This window comes from Ctenopharyngodon idella, chromosome 7 (genome assembly GCF_019924925.1).
Source record: "Ctenopharyngodon idella isolate HZGC_01 chromosome 7, HZGC01, whole genome shotgun sequence".
NCBI lineage: Eukaryota > Metazoa > Chordata > Actinopteri > Cypriniformes > Xenocyprididae > Ctenopharyngodon > Ctenopharyngodon idella.
The window spans coordinates 48,363,322-48,383,326 of NC_067226.1; the positions used below are offsets into that span (position 1 = coordinate 48,363,322).

At 38.0% G+C, this 20,005-nt stretch overlaps 1 protein-coding gene across 16 annotated transcripts in view; it reads left to right on the plus strand.

Annotated features, from left to right (window-relative positions):
- ank2b (ankyrin 2b, neuronal) overlaps window positions 1–20,005 on the plus strand; it is a 112,067-nt gene that overhangs the window by 36,144 nt on the left and 55,918 nt on the right. For 9 of the 16 annotated variants that reach the window (XM_051901323.1, XM_051901318.1, XM_051901319.1 and 6 more), the window contains exons 2-9: window positions 3,246–3,347; window positions 7,214–7,312; window positions 9,275–9,373; window positions 9,447–9,545; window positions 11,136–11,321; window positions 14,750–14,773; window positions 16,795–16,893; window positions 17,620–17,718. In XM_051901323.1, the coding sequence (XP_051757283.1) occupies window positions 3,246–3,347; window positions 7,214–7,312; window positions 9,275–9,373; window positions 9,447–9,545; window positions 11,136–11,321; window positions 14,750–14,773; window positions 16,795–16,893; window positions 17,620–17,718 (807 nt within the window). The other 7 variants (XM_051901320.1, XM_051901326.1, XM_051901335.1 and 4 more) reach the window with 2 other exon arrangements.

The window sequence follows — 20,005 nt, forward strand, 5'->3', positions numbered from 1 at the left end:
CTCTTTAACTAGCTTAACTAGGACATCCAACCCCGCCCACATCAAAGTGTGACGTCAGAAGTCACGCCCGTGCCCAATACGTCACCTCGTAACTTCCCACTAAATGACTTCACTAGAAATCCTGCCCTGCAGGTAATTTCATTGGTTACAATGACGGGTAGGTTTAGGGACCAGTGTTGGGTGTAGGCAATCAGTACTGTGATTGACATGACCAATAAAATCTTAGGAATTGTCTGCAGGGTGGCATGAGCCTGGCTTCTGACGTCACACTTGGATGTGGACCAGGTTGGATGATGCTAGTGAACTGCTTGGCCATAGCAGAACACTAGCTGGTCTATTCTAAGCTTGTCTTTATTTTTGCTGGGAATGGAGCTTCTAACAAAAGGATATGATTTTAAAGGAATTCTTATTCTCGACAGACAGGAAGGTTGGTTGTGTGGTTTCAGAGAGGGGTAGATCCGCCGGTCTCCTTGGTTACTAGGCTGGGATGAGAATGTTTTTAGCTTTACTTGTCATGGGATAGTGAATTATTCATAAATCCTTCACACAGTGCATGGATTAAAGCAGAGAAGCACTCTGTAAATGAATGTTTTATGCTCTACTAGGCAAATAGTGATCCTTTGACTTTGATGTCATGTGTTTGTTGGCCTTTATGATGGTTGGGGTTGGCAAATCTTCAATTGTATCTTATTTCGACAAGTTTAGTATTTTAGCATTTTATAATTTTGTCTCGCATAGCCAGACCTTCAGACTGACGGCAGAAGGTCTGGACTCTATCGCAGCTTTCATTGGCCAAGGACCGCCCAAGAGGACGTTTGACTGACATGTAACCAAACCAATCACATTTCGTTTTGTTCCGCGTCATGTTTAGGGTCGTGAAAATGTAAAATCAATGTCCTTACAATAAGAGACCAGCATGCATGAAATAAATTATTCATTCAGTAATGTTGTGCAAGTTTACTGCCGCGAACTTCACATACTTTTGAAACTCCAGTGTTTAGTTGATCCTGATACGCGCTCATTGTCATTTCCATGAGGGGGTTTGGCATCACGGCATTTGTTTCCAGGCGGACCGGTAAAGAACGCGACACACACGTCTCCTGGACATCCTGTAGAATTCAACCAACCAAATGATGACTTCGAAAATTCTGAATTGTTTCCAGTTAAGTGTGCCATATGCATCAGATGTTCAGCCAACGTTCTGTGGGCGTGACGTCTGAGACTGAGACTTTGTCATTTAACGTTTATAAAATGATACAGAACTTACAAAGCTGAGAGGCTTCAAAGCTTATGAAATGTCTCGTATCTCAATCATGCATCCATTTTCCAAAACGCTTGTCCTGTGTAGTGGCAAACTATAGCATCCGGAGGAAATCCACGCCAACATGGAGAGAACGTGCAGAATCCATACAGAAAGGCTCAATCAAGACTCAAACCCTCTGAGCCGCCATGGTGTCCTTTAAAATGAATCTTTTCATTAATTCATTTTGTGCATATTAAAGTTGCAGGATTTAGTGGATGAATCACTGTTATACCTTGCACCTTTATCAGCAATGTTTACCTTGTTAAAATCCTGCTTCAGGTGCTAGCTGGTTTTAATGGTTTCAGGCTGGTCCATCATACTCATTTATGGTCATTAGCTGGTCCACGATGGTTCAGATGCTTGATCAGGTGAACCACCAGTCATTAGTGACGTAAAAGAGTGATAAGATTATCAAGGTCATAAACATTTTGGTCTCTTTTCTTGCTAGAAAAAAAACAAAAAAAACATTTAAAATATCTGCAAAAAGTTAAATAGTCAAACTTTTAGCAGTGCTCTATCATACAGATAAAGATAACACTTAAATCTAAAATTCACAAAAAATTCACATGGGATCTAATTAATCATTTGGTTGAAAACCCACCTGAAAGGCAGTGTTACATAAAAGCAATGTTTTGATTTATATTTAATAGTGGGTCCCACTTTATATTAGGTGTATATTATTGTGTTCATAGTATTGCAGAACACTTTTGCTGCTATTGAGGTGGGATAGTGACAGGTTTGGTGGTTTGGGAAGGTTTAAGGGTGGATTAATGTGTAAGAGATGGGTCAACAGTGTAATTATAAATGTAATGACAGAAATTAATTACAGATGTAATTACATGCAGGTATTTTTTTTTTTAAATATAAGTACAATGTAAAAACATGTATGTACACAATAAGTGCACTATATAAAATGATTCATTTAAATGTAAGTACATAGTACTTAAGGCCACCTAATATAAAGTGGGACCATATTTTGAATTAAACTACGCATCTTATATAAAGAGAAATCTCCCTCGGCACACAGCTATCTCTCCTGAGTGTTATCCTGAGATCCTCCTCTGTACAGGGACGGTTCAGTAGGAGTCAGACAGACGCCAGCCTCGGCCCTGGAGAACTGACACTGACACTGACAAACACAAACACGTTGCATCACCCAGAATAGGCCATCTGACAGGAGAGAGTTGTTGTTAGACAAGTTTTTTTTTTTGTGACATTTTTTTCTGCTTACAGTTTCTGTATTAATCAAATTTTCATATATAAATTATTTTCATACTTTTATTATACACAGAAAGCATTCTTTTTGTTGGTTATACAGTGCATTAGTGTAGTATATATATACACTTTAGACATTCTACTAACTTTGCAACAATATGTCAACTATTAGAAGACTGTTAGGTTAGAGTTAAATACTAGATTAACTTAGAATAAGTTGACATGTAGTTGCAAAGTTACTTATAGTTAGTAGATATTCATTTTAAAGTATTATGATTTAGTATAATTCTAATCTTGCATGATATTTAGTATGAATAGTGTGCAAATTCTGACTTTAACCATTTTTGCTCATAAACACACTCATTTTCTCTCAGAAGCTCTGAGAAAAGCTGTTCAGTTCTTCACTCATCATCTGTTTAAGAGGTTTCTGCTGAGGTATTAATGACGCACTGCAGTTTTACGCAGTCTGCAAAGGTTTTTCATTGCTGTTTTTTTTCCTTTTCTTTTTTGCTGCTCCTTACAAATCCTTACAAAATCAGACTGATCTAGACTTCTTAAGACTTTGACCAGCACTGTGCATTTCAGCCTTTTTTATCTGTTTATATTAAACATGTTGTTCAAGATGAACATTTTCTATGGAACAGTATACAGTAAATTCGAGATAAACTGTTTATATAAAACGATGTCCACCTGTACTAATGATGAAATCTTCTTCTTTTTCTCCTAGTCGGACAGCAACACCAGTTTTCTTCGAGCAGCGAGAGCAGGAAATATTGACAAGGTTGTGGAGTTCTTGAAGGGCGGCGTGGACATCAGCACGTGTAATCAGGTGTGTGTCTCTTTCTTATACATAGACAGTAAAAACACTGTCAAAATCCTACAGGAATGTGTACAGGTTTCCTACTGGAATTTCTAACACAAGTTGGAAAATTATTTGGCACAAGAGATTTTTAACTGGCCGTAACTCCTGTAGTTCCTGGGACTATTTTTAAAACTAGTTTTCATATCACAGTCATATTGTCTCATTTTAATAATCTTAAAGATATTATTCGTTATGTACCTCCCTAGCAAGGGAGTACAAGACTATCCAGCAACAGATTGCTCAGTAACTACAATGTAAAATAATATTTTTCAAAGTTGCAAATAAAACAAAGATTGTTGAAGTACATTTTACAAGTACTTGCTTTTTCAGTCTTAACATTCTTTACATTTAATTCAGTGTTACTTGCCTTTTTTATTGACATTATTTGTGAAATTTACTAGCAATGTATGCCTGAAAATAGTTTCAAAGTAAATCCTACACCAGTTTTTGTTTTTCAGTGTATTAGAGATTGGGAAGTGTTTGCTTTACTGCTCAAACCAGTGTTTCCAGACAAAGAGCTTTCCACTGCAGCTGACTGGAGTATACATTAAGAGGATTTTATGTAGATGATTAGATTAAAAGACATTTTCACCCATTTGTAGATAGACCTCTAAACAGCACAAACATGCAATAGCGTCAGGAAAACTGGGTCACTGCGACCATTCTTACAAAAACCCTGTAAACACGCCTGTAATATACTGTGCCTCTATAGCAGCATCAGATGAAACTGTGTGAACAATGAGTGTTTTCAGACAGGTTTCCTGATCTTCCATTGGTCTAATAATGGCTCCACAGAGCCAAAGTGTTTACAAAAAATCACATTTTTATGTATTAGTTTAGTAGTACTTTTATAATAATATATGTATTACATATTACATCATAAAACATTCCCTTCTTGTATTGATTACATAAAACATACTTATACTACGGGGCTGTTGAATGCTTGACTCTGATTGGTTGATGAACGTTTCAAGGTGTGAAATTATTTTCCAGTAAACACACGGCTAAAGTAGATTCAGGCAGTGTGAGATTTTTTAATGTTTGAAAAGTCTCTTCTGCTCACCAAGGCTGCCTTTATTTGATCAAAAATACAGAAAAAAAGTGAAAGATTATTCCAAAGTTAAACAGCTGTTTTCTATTTGAATATATAGTAACGTCTAATTTATTCCTGTGATCAAAGCTGAATTTTCAGCATCATTACTCCAGTCTTCAGTGTCACATGATCCTTCAGAAATCATTCTAATATGATGATTTACTGCTGAAACATTTCTGATTTTTATTAATGTTGAAAACAGTCATGCTGCTTCATACTTTTGTGGAAACTGTGATTATTTCAGGATTCTTTGATGAACAGAAAGTTCAAAAGAACAGCATCAGTTTAAGTTTTTCTCTGTGCTTCATCATCACACACACACACACACACACACACACACACACACACACACACACACACAGAGTGTTTTCTGCTATTTTAGGAGCTCCATTATCAAGTGCCGTCCTCGTGTGGATGGATCATGTGAGCTTGTTAACAGCTCTGCTATGGCAACAGTGTGTGTCTAGTGTGGTAAACAACAGGCACATGGACCGTTCGCTCTGGAGTACCAAATGCCCTTTGGCTTTTTCTCCTTTGGCGATCATGTTGTTTAGGTTAACACAGTAGATAGACATGGTGTTGTTGGTGATCTGAGGTCATCTACCGGATCAGGTTGACCTTTACCAGTGAAAGTAGTCAAGCTGATCAACTACTGTCTGTAGGCCAGCTCAAACCTGCTAGAAAGAAACCATGTAAAACCAGAAACCGTTAGCAGGTTTAGGTTCAGCAGGGATCTCTTCAAAGAAAAGAATGATGGTTTATTATATAAAACCTTTCGTTCTGCAGTTTTAAAGACTGACTGCACCTGCCAAACATCCACACAGGCTAAAGAGGCCAGAAAATATTACATAGTTAAGGGTGCATTTCAAGGGTCTGAGAGCGGTTCGCATAAATGTTGACAAATCTGTGAACGTTCCCAAACAAAACTTTTAAGGCAAGAATTAGCCTGTGAAAAGTCTTTCATGGCGGGCGACAACAGCCAGCTATTAATATCTCACTAAAAGTTGCTTTGTCATTGATCTGACAGTCTGTGTCGTGAAGATCTCTGAACATTCTTCAGTGAACTCATAGATTATCGGTAAAAATTGTAATGCAATATTTCCAAAATATGCTTCAGTTTCTATTCATAAATAGAATTTCACTTTTTTTTTTCATATGATTTATTTCATTCCTGTTCACATCCATAGAATGTTCCCTAGTTGCTCAAATCTTTTAAATGTAAAAAAAAAAAAAAAAAAGTAAAAAAAAAATTCAATATTGATTTTTTTATAATCATACCAATACCGATTTGCATGTTTATGTGCAGAACCGATATTTATTTATTGTTTTATCTCTGTTTTTGACACAATGATAACAATAACACTGAACAAACTGTTTTATATAACACTTTTGTCAATACTGTAATATCTGTAATTTCGCTTCCTCCACCATAAAAAACAAACACACTTAATCAATAAAAAGAGTGCAAAAACATTGTAAAATGTCAGTATAAAAACTATACTAATTTTGCTAATTATTTTTGCAAATTAAGGGAGGCAAGCCAGTTTCTCAAAACTCCCACATTTATTAGTGAATCCAATATTACAAAACCGATATCCAGTTTTGGGAAAATGCTTAAATATCGGTAAAACCGATTATCGGGAGTACTAACCAAAAATAATACAATGAAAGTTTTGGTCCCTATTGACTTAAATAGTACAGTATGGACAAAAATGTAACATCACGCAGAAGAAGTCGTACAGGTTTGCAAAGACGTGAGGGTGAGTAAATGATGACAGATTTAAAGTAAAGTAAAATGAAAACAGACAGTTATTTTTAACCTGTTCCTACTGAATTGTACACTAACAGCCCATACTAGGGCTTTTGATGAGCAATAATTTAACATTTATTACATCTGTAAACAGATTAAACGAATAAAACTGGCTGGGCAGGACTGTCTGAGTATCACAAACTATATTTGTAATTTGGTCCAATATTAGAGTAGCTGTAAGTTGAGCCGACCGCTGGGTCAGAGGACAGATCGCAGTGTTTGTTACATGATATATTCCATCATTCGGCTCGGACTGTGATTGAGAGGAGCACATGGGGAAAGAGTTCAATGTTTTTTTTTATGCATGTACTTCATATTCACTTCATAATTCCAAAACTTACATTTGTGTTATTTTCTAGTTTTAATTACTTTCCTATTAATATAAAACATGGATAATAATAAAGAACGAGTAGGATTGTCCACACCTTTGATAGGTGTATCTATAAATAATGACACAATGAAAGCTTGCTGTGCTTTCTAAATTAGGTTGCGGAAAGTGAGGTGCAGAAAGTAAGATTTCTTGGTGCATCAGTGATTGGCTGCCAAAGGGATCCGCATGTGATTTTAAGATTGCGTTGTCCTTTAAGTTAGCCAGCAGTAGTCGTCTTAGTCTTAGTCGTATGTCAGCTTGCAACACTCCTTTACTTTTTAATACACTCTTTGGAGACTGAACATTGCTCTGACAGACGTTTAATAGGATAAACCTGACATTCAACAACTTCTGGTACATTTAACTCTCCTTAATATGTGAGTTTGAGATCTCAAAGACAGAAAACATACCTTGGGAATGGATGAGGAGGTATACTTCTTTATATATCTTCTTTCCTCTGTACATCTCTGTCTTGTTGCTCTCCTTTTACACTTGTAAAAGAATTGTAGAGAATGTTTGGTAGAGAATAAACTAGTAACTTCTGTCTCTGACCTCCACAGAATGGCCTCAACGCTTTACACTTGGCAGCAAAGGAAGGACACGTGGAGCTGGTCCAGGAGCTGCTGGAGAGGGGCTCTTTGGTTGATTCTGCTACTAAGGTACAGTTCCTCGAGGAAAACATGAATGGATCTGGTGTGAAGGGTTACAGAGAACTTTAATGTTAAGTGCCAGTCTGGCCAGAAGCGAACAAAAAATGTATTACATCAAGTTGTTGCAGTGTTAGATCCAGTAGTATAATCCTGCAGTACGGGAGGCTGCAGTTTTAAGGTTTTTTTTTTTTTTGGCCTAGCCAATTCTACTCCATCAATTCAAATTTAAAATTCACTTTATTTCACTTTAGACATTCTACGAGAAGTAACTTTGCAACTACGTGTCAAACTAACTCTCATTAGAGTATTAGTAGACTGTCTGCTTAATATCTGCTAACACTTTATTTTGATGCTCCTCAACAGACATTCTACTGACTATACACTGTCCACACTGCTGTTTAGATGAATATGTAAATATGTGTTGTGCGTTTTCCTCTCAATAATAAAATAAACACAACAAAAATGAGCGGTGAGAAAACAGCAGCTCAGAAAGCATCTGATCATAGAGATGTGGATATGTTTGCGTCAGCTCTGCGATTCAGCACTCCAGTCACGTCACGTTTATTTATACAGTGCTTTATATGGTAGATTGTTTAAAATCAAGCAGCTTTGCAGTATTAAACATGAAAAACAGTGTCAATGTCTCTTTCAGTAAGAATTACAACTTCATTTTAAACTACAAAGCAGCTCTCCAATGTGTTCATGTTTTTACTCGCGTCTGACCTCGATGGACTGATCAGAAGAAATGAACCGGAGAAGATTTAAGGCCCCGTTCACACCAAGAGTGATAACTATAAAGATAACTATAACAATAACTTTATTTGCATCCACATCAACGAACGATAACGGTCTGTTTATTCTAAGCTCACGCGCTACGGTTTCAAAGTGTGTAGAACATGTCCTTGTTGCATTTACACGGCTTTAACCAGCAGATGTCCTCAGCTATGTTTGGAGTGAATAGCTAGTGTAATCGATCTAATCTAACGGTGAATTTAGCTGACAAAGTCAATATAGTGGAACAAAAACAACGCCTAGTCTTTTTCACTGCAACTTCAAAGGAAGCAAGACAATGTTGAAACTAGCACTGGACACCTGAGGTAATTTTATGTTACACTGTTTGCTAGCCTGGCATAATGATCTCATCATTAATACTTCTCACCATTTATTCCGAGGGTGTGAACGATTGTTTTCCATATATCCATTTTCTTTAAAGTATCCTTGTCAAACAGTGATGGATTTTCTGGACCTCAGCGATTAACTTCTCCGCAATGTTGTCTGCCATTTTAAATGCGTGAGCCCTTAAATTAGAATGGATTCTGATTGGCTGTCAGTGTTTTATCGTTCAACAGCTGGAAAAAAAAAATCGTTCTGAAAGTGATCCCAATGATATCGTTTCTATATATCATTATCGTTATAGCTGTGATGTGGACACTGCTATTCTTTTATATTTAGAATGATTTTTAGAACTATATCTTTATCGTCATCTTTATAGTTATCGTTCTTGGTGTGAACGGGCCTTTACACCTAAACACGGAGCCTCAGAGCCACACCCACTTCTTACATCATGGCTACAGACCAATGATAGTTAGAAGGTGTTTACCAGCCAGAGCGAACTTTTCCAAAAAGTTCACTTTGATAAGCTGTTTTGAACTCCTGAAACGAACTTTGTTTTGGCCTTATTTGAATCGAAATGACATCATAATAGTTCGTTCTTCAATTTTGCTTAAAGTATATCACATCAAAGTGAAAGTTCCTGAATCCAATTGTGCTGTGTCAGAAGTAGCACAAGTATGTGGAGTACATCAGAAATAATAAAACGGGGCTACACTGCATCAAGTGTAGACAGCATCACTGATTATAATGGGTTTTATTTGCTTTTGTTGCACTGCTCATGTCCGGTGTAGACACGCTGTTAAAGGACAATGTCTGAGCGATCTGCTCAAATGATGATTGTGTTTGTTTGGATCACAGAAAGGAAACACAGCTCTCCACATCGCTTCACTGGCAGGACAAGGAGATGTGGTAAAGATCCTGGTCAAGAGGGGAGCAGACATTAATGCACAATCTCAGGTAGGAACAAGACATTTATGCCTGCAAAAGTGTTCAAATTAAAAACAAGCATTAAAGATCTGTGCTTCCACAGAATGGATTCACTCCCCTGTACATGGCTTCCCAAGAAAACCATTTAGACGTGGTGCGATATCTTTTGGAGAATGGTGGAAACCAGAGCACCGCAACAGAGGTAAAGTGCTTCTAAAATTGTAGCATGGCAAAGACTTTAACTTTATATACTTCTTACTATGATTACAACCAGCTAATTAACTAAAAGCATTTGCGTTCACATATGTTTTGGGCCTAAAGGTGTTTCAATGGTTCTTTGTAGCACCTTAGAATTGGAAAATAACTCTTTTGTAATCAAGAACCATTTTTTGGTACTGAATAGGGTGTTTAGGTTTGCTATAAATTCATGTTACATAATGGCTCTTCAGATCTTAGAAGTGATTTTTTTCTCTCAGACCAGTTCACCCTAAACCCGCCCGGCAGCTGATTCTAAAGAGTTCATTGATCATGTCAATCATGTAATGCTGAAACAAATACTGATCCCTAATTTCGCGATCAGATCCATCCATATTATTTTTTAAAGGATTAGTTCACTTCAGAATGAAAATTTCCTAATAATTTACTTACCCTCATATCATCCAAGATGTTCATGTCTTTCTTTCTTCAGTCAAAAAGCATTTAAAACATTCCAGGATTTTTCTCCATATAGTGGAGTTCACTGGGGTTCAACGGGTTGAAGGTCCAAATGTCAGTTTCAGTGCAGCTTCAAAGAGCTCTACATGATCCCAGACGAGGAATAAGAGTCTTATCTAGAGAAACCATCTGACATTTTCTAAAAAAAAATAAAAATGTATATACTTTTTAACCACAAATGCTCGTCTTGCACTGCTCTGTGATGTGCCACGCATTACATAATCATGTTGGAAAGGTCTCACGTGATGTAGGCGGAAGTACCGATCCAGTGTTTACAAAGTGAATGTGCAAAGACTAAGACAAACGGCCTTTACAGAAAAAAAAGGTAAAACAACAATGTCGGACGATTTTGAAGTTGGAGGAGTTGAAGGAGTTTTTCACCCTACCGCGGTACTTCAGCCTACGTCACGCGTGACCTTTCCAACATGATTACGTAATGCGTGGAGCATCACAGAGCAGTGCAAGACGAACATTTGTGGTTAAAAAGTATATACATTTTTATTTTTTCTAGAAAATGGCCGATGGTTTCTCTAGATAAGACTCTTATTCCTCGTCTGGGATCATGTAGAGCTCTTTGAAGCTGCACTGAAACTGACATTTGGACCTTCAACCCGTTGAACCCCAGTGAAGTCCACTATATGGAGAAAAATCCTGGAATCTTTTCCTCAAAAACCTTCATTTCTTTTCCACTGAAGAAAGAAAGACATAAACAACTTGGATGAGGTGAGTAAATTATCAGGAAATTTGAATTCTGAAGTGAACTAATCCTTTAACACATATCTATATCCCAGAGGTCTAAACTTTTCTTGACAACTGATTAAGTTGACTAATGAAATCAGTGGATTTGTGCTTAACTGGTTTGTGGTTAAAGAGTCATGCAGATCAGAGCATTAACAGTGGAGTGCTTCAAAGAAACAGCACATACTGTAGGTGGTTCTCTGAAGAACCAAAAAGGTCATTCTGTGGCATCAGGTTGTAAAATCATTTTTGAAACCTTCTTTTGTAAGTATGTCAGGATTATTGGTGTAATGCGAGGTTAGGTGTATTATTTTAAGTTTCCCCTTTTCTCATTTTGCAGGACGGCTTCACGCCTCTAGCTATTGCCCTGCAACAAGGCCATAATCAGGTGGTGTCCATCCTTCTAGAGAACGACACAAAGGGCAAAGTCCGTCTGCCGGCCCTGCACATCGCAGCCCGCAAGGACGACACCAAATCTGCTGCCCTGCTGCTCCAAAATGACCACAACGCAGATGTCCAGTCTAAGGTAAATATGGGCAGAACATAGAGCTGAGAGTTGGAAGGAAATATATATTGAGAAATATACATTTTTATTTGGATGTGTTGAAGGATTTTAAGTAATGTCAGTGGGTGTGATGTGAGTCAGTCAGTCAACATTGGAGCTGAATGATTTTCATGTCGTTTGCTTCTGGTAACGATTCACGGGACTGTTCAGGGACCAGAATCATTTCATACTTTTAAAAGTCAAATCCCTGCTCTGCATGTACTAACAGATCGTTAAAGATTCAGCATCTTGTCACAGTGTTCTTGCGTGTGGTCATTTGTGGTCATGTGACTTGCAGTGGTGTCAGGATGTTTTTGGTGTCTTCCATTATTGTGCCAGATGAAATCTTCTGTCTCTCTGCATTTCTCTGTTTCTCTCTCCAGTATAAATGTGCCTGCGTCCTGTGTTTCCATCCCGACGCTATCCGGGTTTCACTGTTTTATCTTCTTACCCATTCCATTTTATCAGTTGTGAAAAAACATTCCCTCTTCTTAGTGTTTATCATAACCCAAGCCTCAGAAACATCATGCGCTTGCAGAACTGAATGTGCACAGACGCGAAAGTGTGCATGCAAATCTGATGTGTGTTTGTGTGTGTTTGGGGAAATGCTAGTAGAGGTATTTATTTTTCTTTAAACGTGGCCAATGATTTGTACTGTAAGTAATGACTTCATTTGAGTTCAAAGAAAAACATTCAGCATTCAGAATGTACGTATGTACCCGTTTGAGTTTGAAACAACCAAAATAGTTGTTCAAAGATTCATTTAAATAGAATTTTAGACATTTGATAATATTTATGTACTGTTATCAACTTTTGAAACACATTAGATAGTTTCAGTTTATATTGAATATTTTAATTATTAATGGCTATAAATATAGATAATCATATTATTTAATATTTAATCATAAGACAGTTAAACGTATAATTTTGTTGATGGTTTACCAGTTGTCCTGTCTTTTGATATCTATTGGCATAGATGCAGCCAGTGTTGGGGAAAGTTACTTTTAAAAGTAATGCATTGCAATAGCGAAAAAAAAAAAAAAAGTAACTAACTGCGTTATTTAGTTACTTTTATGGAAAGTAATGTGTTACGTTACTTTTGCAACATTTTCTCACCTGTGCTGGGCTTATATATTTTATATAAATATATATTTTGGCGAATGTAAGGGCCCTTTTAACACCAGAAGTGAAATGAATAAGCCTCAGGCTGAAGGAAATGCAAATTCAGGCCTGTACAGTAGAGGGCGCAGCTCAAACAAACCTTTCAGCTGTGCTGCCATTCTGGATCTCAGAAGAAGAAAGTTCAGCACTCTTACTTTAGCAATAAAAACAACAACAAAAAAACAACACAAATGTGATGTTTATCTAGTCATTTTTGCTTATTCGTATGGTTAAATTGGATCATCGAAGGTCAGCAGCAAAGACATTGGTTAAAAAAGTCATGAAGTGCGTTGTTTTATTGTTTTATAATGTTTCCTGGGATGCACTTATACTGTTAGTATGATTTTTACATCAAAAATTGTCATAATTTAGAAATAAAAGGCAATTTTGCCACCCTGATTTTAGTCCTAACCTTGTGTTTAAAGGGGCGTGTAAACGCCCACTGCTGTGATTAGCTGACATCTTTGCAATATGAAATAGCTAAGTATTACTCTCTCGAAAACTTTTAGCATGTTTTTACTATTACAGCTCTTAAGGTTAACTAATCGTGAAAAGTGTTGATTATAGCGTTATATTTAGATCGTGGCATGAAAGGTTGCAGTGATGAACATTGTAGTCGATCACAGACATGTTGTTGAGATCAATTTCTGCACACTAACAAATGCTTTCATCATAACTAACAGTGCAAACACAATATAACTAAGAGATTCCTTGAATAAAACGGGATTTTTGTTGCGAGTCCAGAACTTAGTCACTGATAAACTTGTGCTGTTTGATTGACAGCTCCAGCGATTGTAAAGGGAGCGTTCTTTGATCTCTTTCTATATATAATTTAATCACCATTTAAATAACAGATTATTTTCATCCTACTAAGAGAAACAACGTGAAGTTGAGCGTTTAGTCACTGGTTTGATTTACTGACACACAGACAAAGAACATCTGACTGTACATGAATCATTAATATCAGATCAGGCATCAGAATTAACACAGTTACTGACATGTTGTCGCATTACTGTCGAGTTCATATCGCAAAAGTCTGTTTGCAAAGCCTGCGCTGAAATGTGATTGATTTACCAAAGAATCCACAGTGAAATGTACCGAATACAAACAAATAAAGCTCAACTGAGACATTCACATTGTTGAAAATAAATAATCATATTCCTAGCATTAGGATCCTTTGAAAGGTAATGTTATTTTAGTCCTGTATCGCTCTTCTCTCCTCCTCATCTCACTAACACACCAGTGGGCGGGGCTAATGTTGAAATGATAAAGTATGGGGTTGATTTCTTCTGTGGAGGCGGAGTTTAATCTATCTATAGACACATTCAAGGATCAGTCGTTCTCTGGGTCTGGTGTCAATAAAAGCTTTTATTGGACTAACAAGGAAGTTTTTAGTTCCGAAACTTACAGGATATTCTTGTAGTACAATGACTTTTTATATATCAAAAGCTCAAGAATAAGTTGATTTCTCAATTCATGACCCCTTTAATAATAAAGTGAGATTAAATACATAAAGTATATTTGTGTTAACATATTTAATTATTGCAGGTTTGCGTAATATTCTGAGTTTGCATTTCACTGTTTTTATTCATTTTGAGGAATACTGAATGTGTTTTTGTGCAAGCGAGATGAATAAACACCTGCTCACACTTAGGGTGTGTTCACACTTGGTATGTTTGGTTTCTCGTCGCATTTATCTCAGCACACAGCATTGTTTTGGATGTTCGGTAAGTTCCGTCTCAAAATAGTCAATATCCATAAAAGCCGACCAGTCAGGTTGTGAACATTTAGGTTCGGTATCTTTAGGTTCAGCGATAAAAATGCCTATGTGAACTCTAAGTGGACCAGGACTAAATGTTTTTTTTTTGTTTGTTTGTTTGATTTTGGTCCAGACCAAGTGAACTGAATTACAAGTGTGAACACACCCTTAGTCTAGAACTCGTTACTTGAAAAAGTAATCTGATTAAGTAACTCATGTTACCCCCAACACTGGATGCAGCTTCACGCTATGTAAATTTTTGATCGCGACTGTAAATAATAGGAGGGATTGTGAAATAATGTGATTTAAGCGGTCATACCTTTCATCATCCTTAAAGAATGGTTTGCTAGTGTCAGGCTGGATGAAATGGTCCCTCAGAGAAAAATGAAGACCTCTTGCTTTTGCGTTTGCATGCAGCCGCCATCTTTGAGAAAATGTGTTTGAGTGAAATATAACACACCTATTTCCTTCCCTGTTTTTGCTGCAACAGATGATGGTCAATAGGACAACTGAGGTAGAGATATTTATCTAGTTCCTAATTCTTTGGAAAATAAAAAGCTATTGATTTACTGCACTCATATCTGGTCCTCTTTTTGGCATGTAGAATTTAGCTTTTCTGTTCTTTAACTTCTCAGCATTTTTTTAGTTCTTTTGCATGGCCATGTAGTCTCATCACAGCATCATCCAAAAGCCTTTGCATATGTCATGTTACACATTTCAGTTTTATTTGTAAAATAGATTGAATGAGAATGTTTTTACGTTATATCCAGTGCCGTGATTGATGATGATGATGTTTAATTTGCATATATGGAGCTATTCTAATCAGAGACAGGCTGATTCAAGTCAATAGTCCAGGCAGTGTCTATCCTCCCAACATCTATAATCCTCTTCATCATGAATTAATATTTTACTCTTCACCTGTAGTCGCTTTTAAGCTGCGAGGGCACTTTAACTTAACAGCTGTTTCCAATGCAAAACTACTGCATGCTCACTTGAGCTGAAATTCTCATGCTATGTAGTTTGTAAGTGCTACATGCAAACACCAAAGAGAAATGACTGATGATATACAGTATATATATATAATTCATGTCCATTGTCTTAAAGGGGCTATATGTATGAATTTGTACGTAATAATCACGTTCGGTCTCTTGCAGGAACAATAAGTTGCTGCTGTAGTTCACTTAATGGCCACCAGTGTCACTAATAACAAGGGCTTCTGAAATGTTCACATACTGTAGCTCCTTTAGTTAAGTAGAAAAATAGAATTATAAGTCTTTTTTCATTCAATAGTTTCTAATGTAAGTCATAAAAAATATCCATACAAGTGCACAACACTGTCCTATATTGGCTTTGCTTGCTGCCCATACTGAAACATACACACGCCGAGGGAAGCCAGTCACATGGCTTTAATGGAATGGTCATTTATTTCATTACTCTTACACTAAAGGTCAAATAGACCCCAGTGGCATGAATTTGCCTTTCAACAACAGTTGCTCGACTCCCAGCATGCATTAGTGTGATTGCATTAAGCTCTTTAATAATATAATATGTAGCCTGTGCTAAAATGTGTTTAGATGGATTTCAACATCCATACATCCAGCAGATAATGTTCTTAAACTGTTGCATTATCAGTTATAATGTTTTGATATGATTATGCATTTTATTGATATGTAATATTGATGGATGATTATATCATACACAGGCTGCATGTATGAATGCTAACAGCACAATGCAGTGTTATAAAAATATGTTCAAAATCAAGCTTTTGTAGTTAGCCGTCTTTATAATTTGCCAGAGATTTGCTGTTTGTGACTTATTCATTAGGTTTTAATGTAAATAATCCACTGCACGGCATGCTGCATCGCATATTTGATTTTGCACCAGCTTTGAACGTGTCACACAGTCAATATATTCTTCACACTTTTGTAAATGATGTTTTCACATTAAATCGGACCGTGACTTTCAGAATGGGAAGGTAAGGCAAGAATTTCACATATTCAAACTCCTCTACAATCTTTAGTGCAGACATGATTTTATTACTGATATGATCTATATACTGCACTTGTGTGTTTTATTTTTATACTTTTATGTTTCCTTTGGTTATTCTTCTTATACTAAAACAGTGTGTCATCTGAAATGTTTGTGTCTTTATGTCATGTTCTGTTAAGCTTTAACAACTTCTGAGTTCATTTATTTGTTGTTTTTGTCATATTTTTCTGTTTGCATGCCTGTGTCTAGGAGTTTGACCTCTCTTACAGTTTATATGTGTATGTTTATATGTTAGCTGTCAAGGTTTCTTTCCAGACTTCTTCATCTGGGACTAAAGCAGCCTTTGAGGCAACAATGAGCTTAATTTGTTTTACATAATTGTCTTTTATTCTTTCATGTGAAGCAACATGTGACTGCTGCATGCTAACACAGTCTATTAGAACAAGATGAAGTCATGACTCAGCTCTGACGCATCGTAGGAATGTTGACTGACATCTCATGTGTTTTTTTTATGTGTCCCGCCCCCTTTTTTGATTCTTTTTGTAGAGTGGATTCACGCCGCTGCATATTGCCGCTCACTATGGAAACGTGAATGTGGCGACGCTGCTCCTCAATCGCGGCGCCGCTGTGGACTTCACTGCACGGGTGTGTCTTCACAACCTTTACACACATGCTAGCAACAAGTTAAAACATGTTAAAACATGCTATCAATGTGATAAATCATGTTAGCAACATGTTAAAACATTAGCAATCTCTTAAATAATGAAAGAAACATGCTATCAACATGCTAAATCATCTTAACAAAATGCTAAAACGTGCAAGCAATCTGTTAAATCACGCTAGAAACATGCTAACAATGTACTAAATAATGCCTGAAGCGTGTTATGTTAGCAGTGTACTGAATCATGCTAGAAAAATGCTAGTAACGTGCTAAATCATGTTATTAACATGTTAAAACATGCTAAAATTTGATAAATCATGTTAAAACATGCTAGCGATGTACTAAACTATGCTAGCAACAAGTTAAAACATGCTAGCAATGTATGAATCATGCAAAACATGTTAATAATTTGTTAAAATATGCAAACAACTTGCTAAAATATGCTAATAATGTGCAAATCATGTTAACATGTTAACAATTTGCTAAACATGTTAATAATGTGTTAACTTGCTAAAACATGTTTGATGTGCTAGAACAGGTTAATAACATATTATTGACTTCTTTGAGTAAAATCTTCAAACTTTTTCAGTTATTTCAAACTTTCAGACAAAGCTTTGTCAAGCCAACATCAAAGTGTGTCATCAAACTTGACTCATTTAGTATTTAATTATACATTTTTTTTATATATATTTTTTCTTTTTTCTATACAGAATGGGATCACGCCACTACATGTTGCATCTAAAAGAGGAAATGCTAATATGGTTCATCTGCTGTTGGACAGAGGGGCTCAGATTGATGCCAAAACAAGGGTTAGTAATAACTTTATTTTTAGAATTTTGTACATATGTATAGCCGAGGTGGCTAGCACTTATCAATCAGATATGAGAAAGATGTCAGTTAGAAAGAACAGGCATTGGCAGGGAAACACCCCGGATGGATGACCAACCCATAACAGGGACAAAAAAAACATTCACACTCCCAATTATAACTTTAGGCAAATTAGTGTCACCAATTCACCTGACCTGAATGTCTTTGTATAGTGGGGGAAACAGGAACACCTGAAGGAAACATGCAGACTCCACAAAGAAAGGCCAAATGGCTCAGCCTGGACTGGAACCGGGAACCTTCTTTGATTGAAAACCGTCTCGGTTATGACTGTAACCTTGGTTACTTGAAAGGGAACAAGACGCTGACCAAACAATGTCAGCTTCTGATAGGCTGAAGCAAGTCGATTACAGGCACGCCGGAAGCATGGCAGGGTGACGCAGCATTTCGTTCCCTTTTCAGGGAACCATGGTTACAGTCCTAACCGAGACATTCCCTTTCAAGGGAACTTGCACTGCATCGAGAATTGACGCGTTATACCCATACTGGCCAGTGCCTACTAAGACTAAGACACAAGCACCTGGTACCTAGGGGTAAAGCCCAAATCTAGGTTGTAAAACCTGACGAATGTGTGTGGAGAGGACCAGCCCGCCGCATCACACATCTTGTAGGGATACCCCTTATGATAAGGCTAAGCTGCCACACTGCTTCTCCTGATCTGACACACCACGGAGAAAACAAGGTACCAATGGGTTTCTCCCCAAAGACACCACCCAAAGGTGCATGGTAAGCAGCTAAGGCCACCATGTAAAGCTTTAGAGTGGAAGGGGATAACCCTGTGGAGAATCGATCCTGCAGGAATTCCAGCACTGTACCAACTGGACAGTTAACTGGATCCAGCTGATGATTTCCGCTAATTTCCTTTTGCAGGGAGCTCTGGAGGGAAACATGGTCTCAACAACCATAGTTGAGAGACCTGAGCATATGAGTTGGGCCCCCTCAGAGGCCAAACCCACAGCTTCCATAACTCTGGGCGGGGGTGAAGGATTGAGCCCCCCCTGCCTGAGACAGAAGGTCCCTCCTGACCAGAATCTCCAATAGAGAGCGTCAAGGAGGGACGCAAGATCCGTGGACCACACTCGGGCCGGCCAGAAAGGGGCTACCATCAACAGACAAGCCACAACCTGACGGACTCTCTCCAGAACTCTAGGGAGTAGAATGATGAGGGAATCTGTATACAGACGCAGCCTCAGCCACGTCTGCACCATGGCATCCAATACAAAAGGGCTGGATACGAGAGGGAGAACCAAAGCAGACAGTGTGTCGTTTTCTGAGACTCAACTAGATCCACTTCTGCCTGGCCGAATTCCCTCCATATGAGCTCCACCACCTCGGGGTGGAGTCTCCATTCCCTGGGCCTCAGCCCAGAATGTCTGCTCCCTGGTTTTGGTGCCCAGGGATGTAGAGCTTCCCTGAGCCCACAGTGTCAAGATCACCAGCTGGAGTGCCTTTGATAGCCACCAGAGGGCACTCCACCCTAGACTATTGCCACTCAATCAACAGCTACACTTCCCATAACCCATTGCCTGGACTCAGTGTTTGATGTGTTTGATGTGTCAGTGAAATTAGCAATACCTAGAAAGTCCTGGATGTGGTCCTCGAGCGAGCAAGTTTCTTGACAAAGATGGACAGAAGACTGAGCCAACAATGGATCCAACAGTACGTCTTGTCCGTCTTCGTCAAGGAAGTCGCTCGCTTGAGGACCACATCCAGGAGTTTCTAGGTATTGCTAATTTCACTGACCTCCCAGACTATGCTCTCATTGACTTATGGGAAGTGTAGTTGTTGATTGAGTGGCAATAGTGTGGGGTGGAGTGCCTTCTGGTGGCTATCAAGGGCACTCCAGCTGGTGATCGTGACACACAAGAGGAACTGGTGTGCCAGTTTGTAAAGGGGGCGTGACCTCAGACCCCCCGATGATTTATGTAGGCGACCACCAATGTGTTGCCTTTCCGGACAAGCACATGATGGCCCCTCAGGTCTAGGAGGAGGTGCTTCAATGCTTGAAAGACAATTATGTGCCAAGAGAGATGACCCCTCCACAGACCCTGAGCTGACCGACCATCCATGATTGCTCCCCAGCCCGTGAGGGAAGCATCCGTCATAAGTGTTATGTTTGGTGTGGTTTGGTGTGATTCATAGGGTCAAACGGAGTCTGCTTTAAAGGCGCTATTTTTAACTGTTAATGCGTTATTGTCGCATTAATTTGAC